The following is a 12,848-nucleotide window of genomic DNA, read 5'->3' as shown; positions in this document are numbered from 1 at the left end:
GCTAGCCTCGGGGCAGCCTTCTTCATCCTCAACTGTTCTTAGCCCAGGACATCGTACAGACAGTTGGCAGCTTGAATGAAGCTTGAGCCTGGGGACACTTGGGTCAAGACCGGGACCTTGAGCCACAAACAAGCACAGCCATACTCCACAGCTGGGACCCAAGTCCAGCCAGCAACAGCAGGCAGGTTAATCACCTGGGAGGAAAAGTGATGGGGTCTAGCCAAAGCTCGATTGGGACGATGCCCCTTCCCTTTATTTCTGCTCTGTTTAGTGCCAGGGACCCTCCACTCCCTCCTGGTCCATGCCCTGCCCAAAAGAGCTGGATCGTTCACAGCAGCAAGTCTCCCACATCCTTCTGGGTAAGGATGCTGAAGGACATTGGGTGTTCTTCAAATACCGGCCCCTAGAGATACTGGCTATAAGATCCTTGCTTATTGACCTATCACTCAGTGCGATATTTTTATTATTATTCTCTAAGTGCATGGATGTTTTGCCTGCATGTGTGTCTGTGTGCCTAGGGCCCATGGAGACCAGGAAGGCATTGATCCCCTGGAGCTCTAGTTACAGTTGTGAATTGCCAAGTGGGTTCTGGGAGTTGACCCCAAGTCCTCTGGAAGAGCAGCTAATGCTCTTAACCAGTGAGCCATCTGAAGACACAACTGTGAGGTTTTAAAAAAGGAACTTAGGGTAATTTGGAAGTGCTCTGGGCCTGGGCCTGGGCCTGAAAACCAGAGTGATGATAGCTGAAGCAGAAGGGGCCACCAACCTCCTGCTGACCCTGCTCAGGAGGCTGGGTGCAGCCTAGACATGAAGACAGGGAAGGGGGACACAAAATGGACTTGCCTTCACTGAGAAAATGTCAAGGCTATGGCCTCTCAGGCATGGAGATGACACCTCTCAAATTCTGGCTTTCCCCAGATTCTCTGTCACAAGCCCTGTCTCACTGAATGCAGAGCCTGTTGCCAGGTTTACTGAGGTGCTGACTTCAATGGAATTCATAGAGATGTCAGTCAGAGTTTCGTCTTTTCTAAGGTTCTGATGCAAACCCCTCGACTTCTTTTAAATGGTGCCAGTCTCTTCGGGAGCCCTACCTTCGTTAGTGCCTATTTTGCACCAAACGGCAGGTTTTTCAAGACTTTCTGTTCAATCTTTTGCTCTTGAGACTCACTATAAACCTTGCTAAAAGCAGCTATAACCTGAATATTGAACTGCCTCAAAACTTCCTCCGCTAGGTTAATTAGTCTCCTGCTTTTTAATGCTTTTTAACACAGCCCCTACCAAGTCTGACAGCTCAGGAAAATGTTTTTTTAAAAAAAGTTCTTTGCAAGATTATAACATGAATGGCTCCTAGCCCAATCCCTCAAAAAAAAAAAATCCTTGTTCCTATCTGAAACCTCATGAGTACCATCTTCATTGTCCACATTTGTTTTTGTCATCATTTTGGTCTTCCGAACTCAAACCAAATCACCTATTGAGGTCAGTTTATAGCATTCTAGAGCCTTTGCTAGCTCACATCTCCAAACTTCCAAATTCTTCCAGCAAACCAATTCCAAAGACAAAGACCCTCACAGTTAAGTCAGTCACAGTAGCAGCCCCACTCCTGGTACCAATTTTATACATTAGATTTTTCATCACTTTAGTAAAAAAAAAAAAAAAAAAAAAAAAAAACTGTCAAAAGCACCTTGAAGAAAGGTTTATTTTGATTCACAGTTTCGTGGCTTCTTCTGTTGTGGTCCTTGGCTCTGTTGATTCTGGGCTCATCCCGGAACGGAACATCAGGGTTACTAACCTCTTGGCAGATGGGAAACAGAAAGAGATATCGAGTACAACTTTTAAACCTGTGACCTACTTTCTCCAGCAAGGTCTCACCATCTCCCAAACTAATGCCACTGGCTGGGGACTGAGCATTTTCTAAAAAGAAACATACACAAGGACATTTCCTACTCAAACTGTAACGCGTTAACCTTTCCGACCAAGCCACTGCTAGTCTGATCTTCCTTGTTACAACCCACCTTTATTTTCCCAAGACTCTCCAGTGACTGCAGGGCCCAGAGGGGGGACTAGGGTAGAGGCAGGAGCAAAAAAAGTCGACACTCTTTTTTTTTTTTTTTTTTTTTTTTTTGCAAACTGTGTTGCATAGATCACTTGCAGCAAAGCTCTCAGGTCATGTCAAAATGCAGACCCTGTGTCCCTCTTCTGATCGTACTGGAGCAGCTCTGCTGGCTTTTACACACACCAAATGCACGTTGAGAGCCACTGGCGTCAATTGTGTGCTGCCTTGAGCAGAATACGAGGAGTTTAGACATTAACAGGCAATGGTGAGATGATGGGAGATGGACAGCGGAAGGCTTTGCGGGGTAAATTTTGCAACACTGTTGAGGTGGAACTGGAAAGTCGAATTCTCCCTACCTCTCCCCAGCTTCCGTTAGCTCCAGGCATCCTTCATGCTCCTTGGAGCTGCCAAATATTCCTGTCCCTGCCTCTGTCTTCACAAGGCTGTCCTCTCCCCATTTGCTCTACGTCCTTTCTCTAACAGTCACACTGGATCAGGGGCTTGCCTCACTTTTCCTGTTAGTGTAATAAAATACGCTGACACAAACGACTTATTAAGAAAGGAAATTTGGGGGCTGTAGCCTATGAAGGCCGGGAGTCCCAGCAGCGGGAGCTTGAGGTAGCTGGTCACATTGCAGCCACTCAGCTGAGAGCGATGAGGGTCTGTGCTCAGCTGCTTCCTCTCATGCCGCCCTCCTCAAGAGTGGGTCTCCCACCTCAGCTAGCCTAATCAGGATAATCGCTCACAGGAACACCCACAGGCTGGGTGAATCTCCCAGATGATTCCAGGGCCTGCCAAGTTGATGGCCAATATTAATCAGCCCACGGCCCCTATTTCAGTATGACCCGATTCTAATTCACATCTGTAATGTTCCTGTTGCCAAGGAAGGTCACATTCTGGGGTACCAGTGCCTGGGGCTTCAGCGTATCTGGGGGGAGGGGCACAATGTTACCCATAATACTGACTTTCATTGGAAGGTGAGCAAGGGTCAAGCTACTCCCCCTCCCCAAGTCCCACCTTGACAGGGTCACCTCCATCCTGTCCTAGGCCCTCCTATTAGCGGTCATGAAACAGCTCCTGCTGGTGCACACAGCGGTGCCCAGGTCTGCAGTCACCCCAAAGTCAGCCTTGCCCTTCCTCCTCGCTGCCCTCACCCAAAAAGTTTAGGGGCCGACACCCCTTCCTCCACCCTCCACCCAGGCCCCCCTCCTGTTCCCGTCTATACAACGTGGGGATCGGGGTAATCGAAAGGTTGGCCCACAAGCCACGGAGCTCTGTTTATGAGCAACCCCGGATTCTCCACACCCACTGTCACCAGGAGCTGCAGGGTTCCTGGGCTGTGCTGGAAACTCCTCAAAACGGCTTCATTCACGAATATGCGGCACACACTTGTTGGCCAGGCCTAGGCCTCACCTGAGTAACGCGGGCCCTATCTTGTCCCCTTGGAAAGACGGACTTCAAAAGCCCACGTTCCCATGGTGGGATATTGGGGGCTTAAACCAACAAATCTGAGAGGATACACCGCCCAGGAGCTCTCCAGACGGCACACACAGCCAGTGCGCTCCAAGGTGAGTGCTGTTGAACAAAAGTAGACTCAAGTGAGCTGGAGCTGAGTGAAAACACCTGCTTGGGCGCCAGCCTCAAAACGCAGCCAGCTGTTGGGGGGCATCCGCCGCCTCCAGCCTGCAGTTCGGGACCTTCCGTTGGCTGGAGCTCGGGCGCCGCCTGCTGGCCACGCTGCATAGCTGCAGTAGGAAACCAAGCACGCCTTCCGCTGCCAGCCGGGTCTCCGGGTCAGCGGCCTCAATGGCAACCTAACCCCGCCTCTGCGACCTTAGCAGACTGGTCCTGAACCAGGACTCATTCCGCTAGGCTAATGTCTCTCAGGGGGGCTGCCAGTCCCCGCGGCGTGCACCCTCAAGTCTCAGACTTTTCAGCAGGCGTCGTCGAGTGGTTGGCGGGACGGAGGGAGGAGCCTATGGGGGGGGGGTCCAAGCGGGTTGGTGGATGGGGAGGGAGGAGCGGGCGGAGCCTGGGGCAGGGCGGCTCCGCGCTTTCCCTCGCCTGCAGCGAGCCCGGCTCACCTCTGACTGTCCGGGGACATGACTGGCACGCCTGGAGCTGCTACTGCTGGGGATGATGAGGCCCCTGAGCGCTCCCCGCCCTGCAGTCCGAACTACGATCTCACGGGCAAGGTGGGTGGGCGCTGCGCCCAGGGCTGGGGACCCCCAGGACTGCACTGAGAGACGTCCCTCCCGATGCCCTTTGCCACAGGACCCTGCCCCTCCCCCTCGACGACCCTCTCTAGAAGTGTCTAGACTGGACTCAGTCGTTCCCCAGTCAGCCGGGTCTGGGGTCTGGGGAACTCTGGGCCCATCTCAGTCTCCAGGGATCTAAGCTGACATCGGAGGGCGTGGGATAAGGCAGCTCAGGACTTAACTCCCCACCCTGCGGACAACAACCTAGTTCTCTCTCGCCACACTCTGGAGGGGCGCAGAAGACACAGGCATCCCCGGCCCGCGGAGGCATGTCAAGGTTAATGACTTTTTGAGCTAAGCCTCAAAAAGTGACACCGATCACCCACTTTCCATGTTTTGGGTCCTCAGCATCAAAACCCCAGTCTTTTCCTCCCCACCGCCTCCAGACATACTCTCAGACAGTAAGCTAGCGACCCCCCTAACCCCTCCCCCACAAGCTGTGTGTAGCCAGCCCACAAGTCCACTTGAAAATTTTCAGAAGCTGAGAAAGAGCATGGCAATGAGTGACAGTGGCCCCCCTCCCTCCTCTGGTAGTTAGTTGTAAAGGCGACTCTCTGGGGTCCATACCTGCTGCAGACATGCTCTCTACGAAAAGGGGGTGAGCGAGCATGAACACCAGTCTGTCTTCACCTCCCTCCTCTGTGTCCTTGGCATAACGAGCAAGTACGCGGAACTCTAAAAAGAGATGCTGAGCCAGCCAGCAACTTGCACTCTTTCTCTGCAGGGCTAGGGGGAGATACGTGAGGGCACCGCCAGGAAGAGCCGATTCCTGGTCTGTACCGGTACCTGCCTCTTTCAGTGTCTTGATTCCTCCCGCAACAGCAGTCTCACTCTCACTAGGAGCCTCGGGTCCCCACCCCCAGGGTTTCAGGGGAAGCCAGTTTGCTAGCCTACCAACCCAGAGCCGTTGAGATAGGAGCTTTGTGTGGGCTTGTGGCAGGAAATGGGGCTCTAAGTCCTCAGGGGAGGGGGAGCTGCTGATTGCCGGTGGGGATCTCCTGACCTCCTTGCCCGAAGAGCCGGCAGAGCTGTTTACCTAGGAGGTGGCGAGGCTGAGCAGCTGTTTGTGTTTGGTGGACTTGACGGGCTGGGTGACCAGCTGCATCGTTTGCTCAAGGCAGCTGTGATCTGTAAAGTACACAAACATGCATATTCGCCTCCCTCCCTCCCCTCCAGGGCTGGGGCCCCAGAGTCATCGGGGTGCCTGCAAAACAGCTGGCCCCCACCTGCCAGGTCTTGTCCCAGTCTTGAGTCCTTAGCTGTGGGAAAGGAGTGCGGTGGGAAAGCTCCTTGGAGCACCTGCGGAGGCCTAGGGTCCCAGGCAGCAGTGCCCATGGCATGAGTCCTTAGCAGCGCATACCAACCTTGTCACTGACAAACGCTAAAAAGGCCTCAAAGGAATGGGCCCCACTCCTCCACCCCCCCCCCCCACTTTTCTCCTATTATGGTGGGCAAAATGCAGGGAAAAATAAGAAAATTTCCCCAAAACACACAGTATGGTTTTTATAATACAGGAACTCAGCTTTATATCCCTTCTGCTCAGGCCCACCCCCACGTTGCTACACGGAAGCCAACTAACCAATCCCGAAACTCCATACCTATGGAAAAGAGGCTTTTTTGGGGGGGGGGCTCCACCATCAGATTCAGAGCCCCAAATAATTACAACCTCACTAACAGTGTAACCAGACAGTTGGGAACAATCCAGCTTTGAATCTACAGGTCCATTCTCCAAGACGACTAAGCAAAGAGCTGCCCTCCACCATTCCTCCATGTTCTCCGGCAGTGACCCAGTTTACAGCCATTTGTCCCCCCGGGGGAGGTTTCTGCTTAAAACTTCAGACTAACTGTCTCCCCTACCTCAGAAAAAATTCCAGCCTTCCCTAATTCCTGCAAGCCTATGATGAACATAAGCCCTCATTAGACACTTGCAAATAAATGTCCGACCCGACAGGAAACTCAGACAATAGTAATTTAAAGACAGTGTCCCATTCATCAAGTCTCCTCTCTCCCTCTCTTTTAAGACAGGGTCTCACTATTTAGCCTTGGCTAGCCCTTGAGCTCAGCAGCCACAGACCTAGAACTCATAGAGATCTGCCCCCCCCCCCCGCCTCCCCAGTGGAAGAAGGGCGTGTACCGCTATGCCCCTCCCCATCAGGAGGAGAGGTCTTTTTCCCCGTGTGGGAGCCCACCTGGGCACACCTGAGAACTCAGTAGAGTAGCAGTAATCCCCGCACTGTTCAGCAACAGGCAAATGTACGTGTGAGGTTCCCTGACGACCCCTCAGCACTCTAGGGGCTCAGCTCAAGGATACCGGCCAGTACAAGAAGCTCAGAGGGAGAAGCTGGGAGGCTGAGGAAGGAGAATGGGGAAGAGGGGCAGGGCGACAGCAGGGCAGGTGCGCTAGAGGGAACCGTTCCTCTGTCCTGCTGGCATCCTCCTCCATCCTTCTCTCTTTCTCTGACCCTCCCCAATACACCCTCCTCTGGAATCCCAGAAGACCCCTTCTCCTCTCCAGTTGCCGTTAACTGCCTCTGCCCCCATCTCCTAGGTGATGCTCCTGGGAGACTCAGGCGTTGGCAAAACCTGTTTCCTGATCCAATTCAAAGACGGGGCCTTCCTGTCCGGAACCTTCATAGCCACTGTCGGCATAGACTTCAGGGTGAGGTGGCTGCAGGCTCCTCCTACAGGGTTCTGGGTTGCAGCTCAGGCTCAAGAAGGGTTTCCTTTCCTTGATTCCTGGGGCTTACTGCCTGGGAGGCCCCAGAGGTACTCCCACTGGGACCACAAAGATGGCCAGATCAAAAGAGTTAGCGTCTTGCCCACCTTCTTCTCTGCTCTTAAAGACTACCCCAAACAAGACAGTCTCATTTCATGGTCCAAGTTCTGAGAGCCTCTTGCTCACGGCCATCTGAGCTGGGCTTCACCGTCAAAGTCAGTCTTCAAGAAGCAATTGCCAAGAAGCTGAAGGGCTGGTTTCAGGGACAGTTCTCAAGGCTGCATCCTATCCCTAGGGTCTCTAAGATCTTTATCGGTGCGCAGGTGGGACCACTGGGTACCGCATCCCAAAGGATCCCGGAGGGGAGGGTCTGAACCCTTGCAGGTGGGCTCGCTGAATCTTTGCCTCTCTCCCAGTGGACGGAGTACTGAGGCTACACTGAGAGAATTATGGGTGGCTGGAGGAAAGCTGGTCCTGCAGGTCAGGCCTCTGAAGGGCCCAGGATGCTAATGGGTGCCTTCTCTCTAAAGTTGAACTCTGGGAGACGGAGATTGAAGTGGGAAAGGGGCAGAGCCTCCCACACACCCCCTGCTGCCTGCTGGGTCCAGCGGGGTACTAGTCAGGTTTGAAGGTTCCCCTTGCCAGGCTAAGTTGTGAGAACAATGAAAGGAGGAACCTTGGAGCAGGTCCCCCAGGCTCTACTGACTGAAGATGTCTCAGGCTCACCACACCACCTACAGGCCTGGAGAGAAATGGGGAGAGGATCCTGGCAGAGCTGGGGGTGGGGGTGGGGGTGGGGTAGCGTTCTCTCCCCTCCCCACCCTCTGCCGTTTTCTCTTTCAGAACAAGGTGGTGACAGTGGATGGTGCCAGGGTGAAGCTTCAGGTAAGAGCGGAAGCTGGGGTGGGGGAGGGGCTTGCACTTGCTTCTTAACCTGAACCACAGGCCTACAGCCCTGCCCACAGCCTGGGCTAACTTCCTGTGGGGCCCATGAAAGGAAACTGCTTTTCTTTGTTTGATATCTGCAGAAAAAGCAGTTCCCAGGCACCCTTTCTCCTATCAAAGGCGACTCAAAATGCCTTCAGCTAGGCTTAGCCTCCCTCATTGCCCCTCCCCCTCCAGTTCTCCGAGTCTCTACTGTTCTAAGCATCCCCCAGCCCCTGGGCTGGAGAAGAGGAAACAGCAGCGGTAAACAGGTTTAAGACCCCAAAAACGCCATTTAAGAGGTCATCAGATGCTCAGGAGCCCGTGAGAACCCACACATCTCGCAGACGGCTCTCACACCACAGCATGAGCCTTTTAGTCAGCAGCTAGCCCTGTCTCCTTCCCACCTTTCTCTCTCTCTCTCTCTCTCTCTCTCTCTCTCTCTCTCTCTCTCTCCCTAGATCTGGGACACTGCAGGACAGGAGCGCTTCCGCAGTGTAACCCATGCTTATTACCGAGATGCTCAAGGTAAGCTCCCTTGTCCTCCATCCCCTCCCCGCTCCACAGCACCTCTGCGGATGCCCTGATCTCCTCTACTGCCTCTCTCCCTCCAGCCTTGCTCCTGCTGTACGACATCACCAACAGATCGTCTTTTGACAACATTAGGGTATGTCTTCCCCTCCCAAGGTCCTTCCCCAGCCCCAACAACCCTGCCTGCCATGAGCAACCAGAACAGGGTCCCTGCAGGCCAGAATGCTTCAATTCTGTAAAATAATAAAATAATAATAATAATAATAATAATAATAATAATACAGAGCCTGTCACCTTTGAAAAACACTCAGCGGTGACTGGGCATTTCATTGCCACGGCGGCATGGAAACCAAGCAGGCTGATGTGCCCTGTGTTGCCTGTACATCCCTGACTGTGAGTCATGAGTGTGTTTCATATCAAAATGCTCAGAACAGTCCCAGCTCCAGCCTGGACAGTTATCCACAGGGATCCAGTGGAAAGCCCACATCCCCAGAAAACTCCATATGTATCCAGGCCAAGTTACAACTCAGGAAGACAGAGTGAGTGACTGTGTCCTCACAAAGAAACCATTAGAGAGACAGTAACCGATAAATACAAGCATGACTCTGTGGACAACATTGTTAGGCTTCGTGTGCTTCTAGACCTTGAAGATTGCAAGCAAATCTAGAGGATAAGACAGATAGGTATAAAAGGATGGAAACTTATATAGTATTGCCGTCTCCAATCCTATCCTCGTGGCAGACATCACATTGCCTTTTGGTCAGAAAGGCAATACAGAGAAGTGAAATGCAGAACCTTGTGTATAGTCAAGGCAAGTATTTACTGTATTATATCTCCAGCCAAGCCTAGTTATCTCTACCTCCCCATTACCACCTCCAGTTCCTGTTTGTTGTTGTTGAGTTGTTTTATTTATTTATTGGTTTTTCGAGACAGGGTTTTTCAGTGTAGTCTTGGCTGTCCTAGACTCGTTTTGTAGATCAGGCTGGCCTCAAACTCACAGAGATCCACCAGCCTCTGCTTCCCTGAGTGCTGAGATTACAGGCATGTGCCACTGTGCCTGGCTGGTTGTTTTATTTTTGAGGCAGGGTCTAGATAGGTAGCTCAGGTTGGCCTCCAATTCTGCCCACCTGCCTCTGTGCAGGGAGTATCACCCTGGGTCGCCACACATGGCCAATCACATTCCTTTTGTGGTTTTAGAATCCCAACAAAGCACTCTAGGAAAAAAAAAAAAAAAGCACCCTGGTTCTTGGTCTCAGCCTGGCTCAACTTCCCCTTTCCCACAGGCCTGGCTCACAGAGATTCATGAGTATGCCCAGAGGGATGTGGTGATCATGCTGCTAGGCAACAAGGTGAGTGGTTCTGTGGTACAGTCAGTGCACTCTGGCCTTTCTCTCGAACTGCCTCAGCACCAGCCCCATCGCCAGTTAAATCCTTCCTGCAGAGGACTCTGAGGTCCCCAGTGTGGGAGTCAGACATGCCCTGTGGCTTCTGCCTGTGCCACCCCAAAGCTTTAGTGGTAGCCCCTTCCCACCAACAGCCTCAACTACTGCCAGAGAGGTAATGCGTGACTCTGCTGCCAGCCATCACCAGATCATTATGGACTGGATCAAGGTCGGGGGTTAAATACAAAGAGTTTAACTCAGCTTCGGTCACCTGATGAAGCTGGGTGGCCACACCCTTTGTTAGAGTTACACACCACCCCAAGTGCTCAGGCCGGGCAGCATCAGGTACACAGCCTGAGCAAGGCAGAAACGCTGGCCCCGAGCCAATCATAGCTGCCTGCAGTCCCTCAGCCTACCAGAAGAGGGCAGGCAGTGCTTGCTCCTGGGGCTAAAGATGGGCTTCCTGGGGTCAAGGCTTCCTTCCCAGGAGTTGATTGACCCACTTGGGCTTGACAGGCGGATGTAAGCAGTGAAAGGGTGATCCGCTCTGAGGATGGAGAGACACTGGCCAGGGTAAGTGTCTCAGGGTGACTGTCAATGGGGTGGATGAATGGTAAGAGAGCCCAGGAGCAGGTCCTGAGGATACTCTCCCCTCCGGCAGGAATACGGCGTTCCCTTCATGGAGACCAGCGCCAAGACTGGCATGAACGTGGAGTTGGCCTTTCTGGCAATTGCCAAGTGAGAGCTGAGCAAGGAACGGGAGCCTGAGCTAGGGGAGGGACAACCTGGAAAGCCAGTGGTTGGGGTCCGGGAATGCCCGGCTCTACACTCCCAGCCCAGCTCACGATTCTTCCTCTTCCAGGGAGCTGAAATATCGTGCAGGGAGGCAGCCTGATGAGCCCAGCTTTCAGATCCGAGATTACGTGGAGTCCCAGAAGAAGCGCTCCAGCTGCTGCTCCTTTGCATGACTCCCAGGGGGCTAAGAGGAGGCCCAAAGAGCCTTGGGGATGTAGTTATTCCAACTGCCATGCTAACCAGGAGAGAGCTGGGGGCTCAGTGGGCAGCTTCTGCCACAGAGGTAGCTGTCACCCTGGTTCCTTTGGCTTCCCTGCATCACGGGAAGGATAAAATATTTATATTTTATCTTATCTATATAAACAAATACTAAAAACGGCACCAGTGTGGCCCCCAAAAGTAGGGACTGGTGGTCCTTTCCCCTCTGGGGACAAGTTCTAAACGGCCAGGCATCCCTTCTAGCAAGGGTATTACTGTGCCAGCATGGCACCAGGGGATGCCACACTGCTAGGGTATGGGAGCCCATCACCATCCTCGCTAGGGAGGCTAAGGAGAACCCAGCCTTCTCTTCCTCCAGTTTCCCGGGAGATAACCCTTCCCAATAAGGCAGGCCTTAGTGCTGGGAGCTAGCCCAAAGGCTCAGGAAAGATAAACATGGAGGTGGGAGCGGGGTGTAAGAAAACAAAGTTACCAGGTCTGCTAAGCTACCTCTGGCTTTCCTAATCCCCCTCCTGGAAGTATGCCCCCTTTTCTCCAGCACACAAGCACAGTGGGCACCTGAAAACCTTACTTCTTATTCTCTGGACCTCACATCACAGGGGATGCCCACCATCCCATGGAATTTCTCTGTCTGCCTGGGTTCCTAGACAACAGAGGTCAGAGCCAGGAAAAAATAGCCCTCCCTCCCAATCCTTTGACAAGGTGTGCAGCAGCACAGCTATTTAAGGCAGAGGTAAGAGCCATACAAAGAGCTTGCTGGCTCCTAGAATGGGTGGGAGGCAAAACTGAACAACCTGTACGTAGTCCATTTTCCCCCGTCAGCCCCTAGCTCTCTGTCCTCCTCCTCCCTGCTCCCTTTAACTTCAGACCAATGCTAGAGCCCAAACTGTTTTATCTCCCCCTCTTCCGCTAAATCAGGCAAAGGGTGGGAAATTGTCCATTTCTGGATGAAATGATGTAAGATGAGGAAATATGTGTGTGGAGAAGCCTGTGGCACAGAGAGGGGCAGCAAGAAGGTCCTGGAGGCCCAAGGCCATGTGTCCCCCAAAGCTGACCTCACAGGACAACACTGGAGCTGTGTGGACCTGCGACCTACAAGCACCTTTACTGCAGCTCTGTAGGCTGGGCACAGACTGAGGCTCCAAGAATGTATGCATCCAACACTTTTGAGGTCCCTGCATTTGCTTTCAAGGCAGAAATCTTGCTCTCGGAACAGAGTCAGCACTCTCAACTTGGGTTGATAAGGAAGCTCTCTGTGACCTCTCACAGGCAGATCAGGGAGGAGCCCGGGCTGGCCTTGTTCCCTTCTGGGGCTCTGAGCAGATTGCAGGCGCTCCAGTCACACAGCTCTGGGCCTCTGGCATTTGTGTTTTTCAAAATTAAATTGCAGTATTTTGGAAAGTATACCCTGAGTGTTTTTTTTTTCCCCTTTTATTCCCAGAGGAAGAAGGATCAGGTTGGAGAGTTTGTTACATGGCACGTTGTAGGAAACAGTTACCCAATGTCCAAATCATTCCATCCTCACCCTTTGGTGTCCTGATAGGTTCGCCCCACCCTTAACTGACTACCCTCCCCCAGATGTGGCCAGCATCTCTTCTGGCAAGAGGGAGCTGGAATGCTTATCTCACAATTCAGGTCATTTTTCTTTCTCTGTTGAGAAAAACCAGTCCTCCATTCCCTCTGTAGTGACTCCTGAGATTGACCACCTAGCTGTTTCTCCCAGGCCTCTCTCCTTAGCCAAAGGCTGCTGCCAAAGCCAAGCCTTTTTATTATTTATCTGCCCTCAGGCAGCCTGTTTTCCAGGTGGGCTGCAAGAAGCCTCAGCCTTCACGTTCTGCCCCACACGTTCCTAATTGGGATCAGAGTTCAAACCTCTCTCTCTGCAGGTCAAGTCCTGGGATAGCGCGGCGACTCTACAAGTAGAAAGTTTGTTATTTAAACAAGCCTACTCCAGAGTTACTCTGTTACAG

General features: G+C 52.6%; 1 protein-coding gene and 1 long non-coding RNA gene across 8 annotated transcripts in view; one reads left to right on the top strand and one right to left on the bottom strand.

Annotated features, from left to right (window-relative positions):
* Rab37 (RAB37, member RAS oncogene family) overlaps nt 1–12,282 on the top strand; it is a 66,792-nt gene extending 54,510 nt beyond the window's left edge. For 2 of the 7 annotated variants that reach the window (XM_060386429.1, XM_060386430.1), the window contains 8 exons: nt 6,860–6,970; nt 7,871–7,912; nt 8,413–8,479; nt 8,566–8,618; nt 9,766–9,831; nt 10,381–10,437; nt 10,526–10,602; nt 10,727–12,282. In XM_060386429.1, coding sequence (XP_060242412.1) covers nt 6,860–6,970; nt 7,871–7,912; nt 8,413–8,479; nt 8,566–8,618; nt 9,766–9,831; nt 10,381–10,437; nt 10,526–10,602; nt 10,727–10,832 — 579 coding nt within the window. In that variant the 3' untranslated portion in view covers nt 10,833–12,282. Of the gene's footprint in view, nt 1–4,093; nt 4,249–5,035; nt 5,094–6,859; nt 6,971–7,870; nt 7,913–8,412; nt 8,480–8,565; nt 8,619–9,765; nt 9,832–10,380; nt 10,438–10,525; nt 10,603–10,726 lie in introns of those variants that run through there. The other 5 variants (XM_060386432.1, XM_060386433.1, XM_021635207.2 and 2 more) reach the window with 5 other exon arrangements.
* On the bottom strand, nt 1,679–5,304 carry LOC132655098 (uncharacterized). The gene is made up of 3 exons (XR_009592732.1): nt 4,879–5,304; nt 3,467–3,628; nt 1,679–1,791 (listed from the first exon to the last, which is right to left on the bottom strand). It is a non-coding gene; the product is annotated as an uncharacterized LOC132655098 (long non-coding RNA).
* Nucleotides 12,283–12,848: the final 566 nt, after the last annotated feature.

Source organism: Meriones unguiculatus, chromosome 7, assembly GCF_030254825.1.
Source record: "Meriones unguiculatus strain TT.TT164.6M chromosome 7, Bangor_MerUng_6.1, whole genome shotgun sequence".
In the NCBI taxonomy this organism is placed as follows: Eukaryota; Metazoa; Chordata; class Mammalia; order Rodentia; family Muridae; genus Meriones; species Meriones unguiculatus.
This window is presented reverse-complemented; position numbering and strand designations above follow the sequence as displayed.